Here is a 9515-nt window from a genome sequence, read left to right as displayed (position 1 = left end):
CTAAGGTATGTGCTGCTCTTGTGTTCTGGAACAAAAAGGTGATACTACTAGGCATTCTTGAGAGCATATTTGTGGGAAATAGAAAGATCTCTCAGATCTGGTCTATAAACGGTAGCACCTTTCTCTGGAAAGCTTGTGTGGGGATGTAGTGGTGGTGGAGGGTGCCCACAAGTCATAGCTGGCCCCGGTGGGGTTTCCATGGCAAGAGACTAACAGAAGTGGTTCGCCATTGCCTGCCTTTGCAACCCTGGTCTTCACTGAAGGTCTCCCATCCAGGGCTTTTTTTCAGCTGGAACGCAGTGGAACCGAGTTCCGGAGCCTCTTGAAAACAGTCACATGGCTGGTGGCCCCGCCCCGATCTCCAGACAGAGGGGAGTTGAGATTGCCCTCCGCGCCGTAGCACGGAGGGCAATCTAAACTCCCCTCTGTCTGGAGATCGGGGCGGGGCCACCAGCCATGTGACCATTTTCGCAGAGGGTGATTTAAACTTTTGAACCCCCCCCCCCCCCGTTCCAGCTGAACCAAAATGACATCATTGGCCCTGGGAGCACGCATGCACTTTGCACATGCTCATGTGGTGCCAGGGGCACCACCTCCCGCCAAGAGTTGCCCCCTGTGCTGGCGACCCACTGAGTTCCCCCACCTCTTTCCCCAGAAAAAAGCCCTGCTGCCATCCAATTACTAACCAATGCCAACCCTGCTTAGCTTCTGAGATCAGGCCCACCTGGGCTATCCAGGTCAGGGTGTAATGATGCGGTGCCCCCCCATGATCCAACCCGTGGTGTTTGTATCTCAAAATCAGCAGCATTTCAGCACAAGAGGGCCCGTCTGCATCAGTAAATGAGAATCGCTTTCTAAAACAGATCTGGACTTGCCTACCCCAATAACTCATTTCTGCCAGCAGCCAATTGCTTCAGAAGTCAGCATTGGGCCCTGAAATTCATCCCGCTCCCCATGGTTTGGCTTTCGATACTCTGGTTTCTCTTCAGATCACATAAATCTTTTGCCTTTTTAAGGTTTGGCTCTCGGGCACAGCCTTCCTCTGAAGATTTGTGCTTCACAAACTTGTCTACAAACTCAAGATAGCTGTGAAAACCTTCTCTCTTTTTTTTGTAGCATTTATTTTCCAAGAAAAGACAAAACTCCCGACTCTCTATGTGGAGTCCCCCTGCCAGGAACTACAGGCCAACCGCAGGGACCTCTTCTGCCATTGTCCCACTGCCCCCTCACAACGTTTGACGAAGGCCTGTCTTGCGGGGCAATGGAGTCAGTTTGTGCTAAGTTTAAGAGGGTGGAGGAAAGGAAGGGAATAGATGCTTTGGCAAGCACTCAAAGAAACAAGAGAAGGATCATCGAGGTGTGTAAAAAGAGTTGTGCCTAGAAAACGGGAGAAGACAGCAAACGACAGACAGGGCCCAGCTAATAGTAAACCCCTGAACTGGAAAGAGGGAGAAACCCAGAGGCCTTGTCTTTGCACATATGGAGACTAAACAGCCACATTCTGCGAGCAAGGTATCGGGCCACAGCCAAAACTGCACAGAGCGCTGCAAAAGCAAAAGGAGACAGCCTGATCTAGCAAGAGAAATCTGCATATGGAAACAGCTTTCTGGGCTTCTCGGTTCTCAGTCGCACCGTTACACCAACCGCACTGCACTGGCAAACCGTGGGCCCGAATGCAGAACTAAAACACCTTCGCAGCTGGAGCATTAATCTGAGTGTCTCTGACCGGCTGGCTGCACCGCTCGTGGCACTCGGTTCAGATATTAAACAAAACCAACCCCTGAATTTGGAAGATTATATACGTTATCAGAGCAATCCTATGTAGTTACTGCAGTCTAAATCCACTGAAGTCAATGGGCTTAGGGTGGTGTAACTTCGCAAGAGATTACGAAATACCAGGGTTTTTTATCTGGGGGAAGAGGTGGGGGAACCTTTTTCCACCCGGCACGGCCTGATCCTGGCCATTTTGGCCCCGATCCGGGCCATTTCGGGCCTATTTAGAGCCCAAAATGACCTGGATTGAGCTGGTGCCTGGCAGCGGCCCAATCTGGGCCCAAATACCCACATGGCACCAGTCACGTGGGTGTTGCAAAGAGCTGCCGGAACGCCGTTCCAGGGTGTTGCGGCTCAAAAAAAAGGCCCAGCAAATTACATGGTATTTTGTAAGTTATTCTGCTTTGGATAGACATGGAAATGGGCAAGCTACATTTGCACAGGATTACTGCGGCGGCTTCTGTTATTCTGCCCAGAAATTCCAAATCTATTTTCAGGTTTACTTTTGCTTTGATGAGGGCTAGGGACTTTTTTTACCCCTTTTATCAGTTGTGCCAGATCAGATACGGTGTTCTGGTTATATAGTCCCACAGTGATGTACTTCAGCCTGCTACTGTATCTTTAAACCTCCCCATTTTTGTAACCACATGGCTGATTTAATCCTTACTCTAATTCACAAAACTCTGGGAAGGCGACAGGATAGAACTGATCTTCACAACATGGGCAACGCCAGATCGCTGATTTCAATGAAACTTGAGCTGCAGTCGTCGTACACATAAGCAAATAAAAAAGCACTGAATACATACAGCCCTGGCACTGAACAGATCATTTCCTCTTTCTGAAAAGGAAATGCAAAATTCTGTTCTTACGATGCCGTTTTTGGGTTTTTTTTTTACAAATGTCATTTTTTAAAAACAAATGTCTTGTGAAAATGATTTCAGGAGGTGAGGTGGCAGGTTACGGTGTGTGTGCAAAAGCGGGATCTCAGCACTCTGTGTGATTCCTTGGAAGGAGAACTATTTAAGCAAAATGAACCAGTTGTACAAAGTTGCATAAATTATTCAGGTCGCAGAATATCTGGATACAGAACTGGGGATCTCTTAGCATAGAACTTGGATTGTTTTTTAGTGGTCTATATACAAACTGATCTGAGGGAGGCTTCGACATGGCACCACAGAGAGGGAGGCAAACGGCCAAGGAACTGTGGGTCAAGAGGGGCGTCTTCGTTTAATTCCAAATCCCTCCTTTGTCACGTTCGGCTAGATACAAAAAGATCCCACAGCACCCATAGTGCGTTCAAATTTAACCACCTCTCCCCCATCGTCCAGTCTCCGACTGCTCTGCTCTAAGGTGTCTCCCCGTTGCTGTGGCTCTTGTTTTGAGATAAGTCACTCTCCACCTCGGCTCCCTCATGCACCCGCTGGTGGAGTGTGAGGTTGCGGAGCTGCCGGAAACTCTTGCTGCAGTGCATGCATGGGTAGGGACGTCCCACTGCTGCAGCCGCATGGATCTGCTGATGGGCAGCAAGCTTGGATGGATAGCAGAAGCTTTTCCCGCAGCGAGTGCAGGGATAAGGACGCTGTCCCGTGTGTGTGCGGCGGTGAGCCGCCAGCTTGGATGGGTAGCAGAAGCTCTTGGGGCAGTCGGCGCATTTATAAGGGCGCTCCGGGGTGTGGATCCACTGGTGGGCAGCCAGTTTGGAGCGGTGTCCAAAGCGCTTAGGGCACAGAGAGCAGGGGTACGGCCGCTCGCCTGTGTGCGTACGGCGGTGGGCCGCCAGCTTGGATGGGTAGCTGAAACTCTTAGGGCAATCGGGGCATTTATAGGGGCGCTCAGCGCAGTGGGTCCACTGGTGGGTGGCCAGCTTGGAGCGGTACACAAAGCGCTTGCCGCAGTCTTTGCACTGGTACGGGCGCTCCGAGGGCAGCACGGCAGGAGGCCGGGGGCGGCGAGGCCGGGCAGGCTTGGGGGACTCCGTGGCGGGGGGTGAAGACAGGGCTGTGGGCGAAGGTGCCTTGGTGTTCTCCTTCAGAACTTGTGGGTCTGGAAGAAAAGGAAAAGAAGGTCAAGAGGGGGAATGCTTCTGTGAGGCAGCCTCTTCTACCATTCAGAAACCTGGGGAATCGTTCCGGTGTCACCAAATTACCGCTTTTCTCTTAAGTTCCTAGTTGCCTCTTCCTTCTTAGCGCAACCGTATTTGGGATGACCATACGAAGCTGTGTTCGACTGAGTCCGATTGGACTATCAAGATTTTATTTATTTATGTATGTCATTTAAAGTCCACCTTTCTCACTGAAACTCAAGGCAGATCACACTGTGTCAATGCTGGGACTTCCCATAAACCACGCAATAAGGTATAGATGGCAGAATTTGAAGACAAGTGGAAATCAGATACTGAGCTGTTGAATAAAACTATGACATAATAGACAGTAACAGACAATGTACAACAGCAAAGTGAGTATTGTCTACTTTGGCAGCAGCTTTTCAGAGTGTCAGCTAGAAGTCTCTCACTGTAGCTCACTTTATCTGGAGAGGCCGGGGCTTGAAGCTCCCACCTTCTGCATTCAAAGCAGATAACCTACCCTTCAGCTGGGTGGCTTCATCTGCTCCTCGCTCTGCCCCCATTCTAAAAATAAACGGCAGGCTTTTGCGTGGCACAGTCCTGCCCAAGAGGGGATGAAATTGGGGCGTCCCAGTTGCTGAGTTTTTTTTTACCTGCACCGTCGCTGCTCAGCGGGTCGCTGGCCATGCCATTCTTGCTGTTGCTCACGCAGGGCTGAGCTCCCCTTTCCAGCATCAGGACAACGCTTGGTCTAGCGAGGACGTAACCTGCACAAACAGAAAAGGTTTCCAGTATTACGCCCGGCAATTTATCAGCGGACCAAACCAGCTTTGACAGGTTGCCTGTCATTTAATTAAAAGCAGCAACTACATCACGAGAACACCAGTTTCGTGACAATCTAAGTTAGGCAGCAAGATTAAGGTGGGTAGCCATGTGAGTCTGTCTGTAGCAGAAGGAAAGAGCCAGAGCCCAGTAGCACCTGTAAGACTAACAAAATTTGTGGTAGGGGATGAGCTTTCGTGAGTCGCAGCTCACTTCTTCATCCTTTGGCTAAAGGATATCTGAAGAAGCGAGCTGTGACTTACAAAAGCTCATACCCTACCACAAATGTGTTAGTCTTATAAGTGCTACTGGATTCTTGCTCTTTTCTACTTAGGCAACAACATCGGCAAAACATGCCCGCTTTGGCTAAGCACGAGGAAGAAAGATGGAAAACTTGCTCCTTGACTGGGGTGGGGACCTGTGGCATCTCCAGTTAAAGGAACTCGGGACGCAGGAAAGATCTTTCTATGCCCAAATTTTTGTAGAACAGAAAAGACGGTGCTGAGCAAGAAGGGGTTGGTGGAACAAGGCAGTACCTTTGGCTTTCAGATATCATACACCTCAATCCACACTATTTCATTGCTGGCAGGGAATTCACCCATCCCCGAGAACTGGACACGAGAGTAGGCGTGTGTACGTGGAACCGGGCAGTTCTGTACATGGCCACAGCCTAGTCACCTGGGGTAAATAAGGGTTGTCTCCAAGTGATTAGCTTTTTTAAAAAAGTTTTTTTTCTTCTTCTGTGACCAATATAGGTGTGCATGAGCAGGTGAACGAGTGAGTTTTGTGGGCAGTTATAAGGCTGGTTTTCGTTCAGCCAAGGATGGTGTGGTAGCATCTCTGGATGAGACCCTCAGCGTAGTCCTGCCACTGTTCCCCCCCCCCCTTTGGCTTCTGGGCTGCTGCACGGCCCCGGGATCCAATTACCGCTCAATTCTGCTCAACTTGGCATAAGTGTGTGGTTGCTATAGCAACCTGAGCAGAAGACGGGCCAGAGTGGAGGAGAGGTGCCATGGAACAGCCTGGAGGGAGAGGCGCCCTTTCAAGTGAGGGGCGGGTGCCAGTTCAAAGAAGGGCCACTGGATAGCAAGCAGCTTGGAGGGAACAGGGTTCGTTCTCTTCCAAGTCTTGTGTGCAGCATCAGTTTTCATTGCCAAGTGTCAAAACTGAAGTGTGCTAGAAAGTTAAAGGCACGGGCTCCTCAGCAGTCCCTTTACACTTGGGGGGTGGGGGAGAGATGGCAGTCAGACTGGAGGGTGGGACTGGAGCCTCAATAGCTTTATTCTGGGTAGAAAGTACATGTTGGAAGGAAGGTTGCCAGCTCCAGGTTGGGAAGTTCCTGGAGATTTGGGGGGTGGAGCCTGGAGAGGGTGAGGGTTGGGAAGGGGAGGGACCTCAATGGGGTATAATGCCATAGAGTGCACCCTCCAAAGCAGCCATTTTCTCCAGGAGAACTTATCTTTGTGGCCTGGAGACCAGTTGTAATTCCAGATCTCCAAACACTAACTGGAGATTGGCAACTTTAGCTGGAAGGGCCAGCGATCTCCTTGACCCCAGTGGCATTATGGCAGCAGAGACGTGGTTCTTTAGTCTGCGAGAGGCAGGACCAGGCGCAGCACATCAGTTTTTAAGCCATTTTCAGAGCTGCTCTCTGTATCGTTAGGGTACCTCTTTGGAGCACTGCCTTTTGGGCACTGAAATGCATACAACTGGCACGGGGTGGTAAAAGCCAGCCAGGCGAACGGCTGTATGCCTAAAAATGCCAAAGAAGCACCCTCTTTAAGCAAGATGGCTGGGGCTACAGACACATTGGTAGGGTTTGGTGCGAGAACCTGGTACGTCTGGCTTTAAAAAGAAAAAAAAATGACAGGCGACGAGGCATATGGTTCTCCAGCTGCTTTGAACCCCTTGATAGGATTTTTTAATTTCTTGATTTGCATCATTTATAGGCCACCTTTCTCAGACTCAAGGCAGATCACATGGTGTAAGTCACCACAGTCTATTTCAAAGACATTTCAATAAGCAATGGAACAGGGTGCATGAATACAAATTTGCAAAAATTTTAACCAGCAAGAATCCAATAGAGAATTGAAGAAATTCTGACCTGAGCACAAGGAAATCCAAGCCTGATATATTACACATGACATAGGTAATACCCAGTAGGGTCATACTTAAAGCAACAGACAGTACGCAGTAGTACAGTCTACAGTCCCTATCTCTTTTTTACACAGCTCTCTGAGGCTAATTCCTTACAGTGCAGGCCTCAGGAGAGCCCTGTCATTCCCTCATGGGTCAGTAATGTCTTGGTGCTTGCACAGGGGACTTTTACCTTTACCTACAGTCCTCATATCTAAATAAAACGACCTCTTGAATAATTCAGTTTTGCATGGTTTGCAGAAAGCCAGGACAGTGGGAGATTTCCTTCAGGTAGGCCATTCCATAAGGAGGGAGTAACCTCAGAATACACGTGTATGGGCATCCGTTGATCCTGCCCATGTGCCAGGTGGCTGGCTGTGTTCAGATGAGCAAAGCTGCCCTGGTGGAACATAGGGAGAGAGGCCGTCCCATATATAAAACGGACCAAGGCTAGGAAGAGCTGAATGCGGCCAAAGCACCGGCGCACACAACGGGCGCCTAGCCCAAAGGAACCAGCATATCTTGCTCCTCCTGAGGAGAGGCCAGATACTCCCCTTTCATCTCTTCCCCTCCCCTTCCCCAACAAGCAGGCCAACCCTCATAGGGACAGGACCCTACTGGAAGCGCAGGACTGCGTGTATGTATAGGATGCGCCAGCACCTGGAGCAAACCGGGACTTCAGTGCAATACTTACACTCACACACACACACACACATCCCAGACAGGTGAGCTTTGACCGGGCCAAACGGGTTTGCAACGGGGGAGGGAAGAGAAGCAGCTATTGCAATTGCAACGCCGGTGCAACTGCGGTGCCAATGCAAGTAGAACGCCAGTGCAAATGCAAAGCATATGCAATTGCAATGCAATGCAGGGGGGGAGCGCCCATGCAATTGCCCCCTCCCGCTCCCCGGCGCCGCCTCCCCTTCCTCCGCGCGGCCTTCGGCGCCGTGGGCCCAGCAAGCCACTCACCCGCCCGGGAGCCTCCCCCGGCCTCCGGCTGCCTCTGGGGTCTCCCCTTCATGAGGCGATCGCGGCGGGTCATGCTGTCCCCGCGCGGGGGGCAAGCCAGGCGCCCCGCCGCATCCCTTCCCGAGCCTGGGCGCCCCAGCTGGGAGGAAGAGGGTCTCCGTCTCCGCGGCCAATCGGCGCCTTCCCCCTCTAGATTTTTTTGGGGGGGGGGGGAATAATGTGTACGCGATGAGGTGGCAGTGACGGAGACGACGTCAAGGGGAGGGGGTCTCGTCGAGAGCAGCAGGTGCTCCCCCTCCCTTTGTGCCACGGGAGGAAAGCCCCAAAGCTCCCCCCTTTGGCATCCCGCGAGTCTCTCCACCGCCTCCTCGAAAGGAAATGCTTGCCGGGCTAGCAGACCTGTGCATGCTGACTTGCGATCCCACCGGAGGCCATGAGTCTTACTCCCGCGTAGGAACCCCCTCCTCCACCACCAAGTGTCAAATGATTGATTCCGCACAGGCTGGATAATGCACTTCCAATCCTCTTTATAGATCATTTGGAAGGACTTTTGTGTGTGCGGAACAAAAAATGCACCTCAAACGATTGATAAAGTGCATTGAAAGTGCATTATCCAACGTGTGTGGCATCAGGAATGTTGGCTGAGCTCCCTTGCTAGGCTGTTGGCAACTCTCTGAAGGAACAATTTAAGTGCACTTTCGTGTTGGTTTGGGAGTGGATTTTCCTGTTCCGCACGGGAATATCCAGAGCCTGGCCTAACTGGAGATGCTGGACTCAAACCTGGGATCTCTCGTTGAGGTGCTGCTTCCCCACTCTAGATTCCACTTTCCAAAGAACCGTGGCTCAGATTGCAGCTCTGGGAAACGCCTCATCCTAACCAGATATGGCTGGAATTGCTATAAAGGCACACATGGCCGGGGCCGAGCTCATCAGAACTAGGAAGCTTAATCAGGGTCAGTAGTTGGATGAGAAACCACCGAGGAAGACTCTGCAGAGGAAGGCAATGGCAAACCACCTCTGCTTCTCACTTGCCTTGACAGCCCCTGGCTGGGGTTACCGTAAATCAATTGTGATTTCACAGCACTTTACACACACTTTCAAATGAGAAGACAACCTTACACACACTTAAAGAGGAAACACATAAAAATGTAAGAGCTGTGCTGGATTAGACCAGTGGGCAGTCTAGTCCAGCATGGTGTTGCACACAGAGGCCAACTAGTTACCCTGAAGGGCAAACCAACTTAGCACGGAGGCCGAGGCCTACCTCCTAGAACTGGTATTTCAAGGTTGCAAATGGTTGTCGGTGTGTGTTTAACTTGCTTTGATGGTTTTGAATGATTGTGCTTCCATGTATTTGCCTTGAAACCTGCCACAGAAGATGGGACGCTTAGGGGAATATAGGTATCTGGGGAGTGGGGATAATAAATACATATTCAAGAAGGCAAAGTACGCAAGGAAACTCGGAATGCTATTTCGGAAAGGGGTGGACTTCAAAAAGGGCAATTTGGGCTATAGGGTTCAAGATTCAGTTGCATCCAAAGAGTAAAAAATAATTTTAAAAGCGAATCTCATGGCTAATTTTTGGACCACAGAATTATATCAAGAGCTTAACACAGAATAGCCAGTTACCTCGTCCATCTTTTTTGTGAAGGGCTTTGTTCCTTTGGCACGCAAATCTAGTCTGGAAAGTACTACTTGGCTAACATCCAATACCAGAAAGAAAGAAATATACACAACTGTATATATGTATATA

At 50.4% G+C, this 9515-nt stretch overlaps 1 protein-coding gene across 1 annotated transcript; it reads right to left on the bottom strand.

Moving 5' to 3' along the window:
* Window positions 1–2635: 2635 nt before the first annotated feature.
* On the bottom strand, window positions 2636–7844 carry ZNF575 (zinc finger protein 575). Its single transcript, XM_054999679.1, has 3 exons — window positions 7763–7844; window positions 4489–4602; window positions 2636–3816 (listed from the first exon to the last, which is right to left on the bottom strand). The coding sequence occupies exons 1-3, from the start codon at window positions 7833–7835 to the stop codon at window positions 3119–3121; spliced, it is 885 nt and encodes a 294-aa protein (XP_054855654.1). The 5' UTR covers window positions 7836–7844; the 3' UTR covers window positions 2636–3118.
* Window positions 7845–9515: the final 1671 nt, after the last annotated feature.

The sequence above is a fragment of the Eublepharis macularius genome, chromosome 15, assembly GCF_028583425.1.
Source record: "Eublepharis macularius isolate TG4126 chromosome 15, MPM_Emac_v1.0, whole genome shotgun sequence".
Taxonomy (NCBI): Eukaryota; Metazoa; Chordata; class Lepidosauria; order Squamata; family Eublepharidae; genus Eublepharis; species Eublepharis macularius.
The sequence above is the reverse complement of the archived record's forward strand: the minus strand, read 5'-3'. Positions and strand labels throughout refer to the sequence as shown.

What these genes read in the sequence shown, in the direction of transcription:
- ZNF575 (XM_054999679.1), bottom strand. Translation starts at nt 7,835, where the DNA reads ATGACCCGCCGCGATCGCCTCATGAAGGGGAGACCCCAGAGGCAGCCG. An exon ending in CGGGGGAGGCTCCCGGGCGG is followed by an intron (nt 4,603 to 7,762) that starts GTGAGTGGCTTG and finishes CTGTTTGTGCAG; the next exon opens with GTTACGTCCTCGCTAGACCA. An exon ending in GCTGAGCAGCGACGGTGCAG is followed by an intron (nt 3,817 to 4,488) that starts GTAAAAAAAAAC and finishes CTTTTCTTCCAG; the next exon opens with ACCCACAAGTTCTGAAGGAG.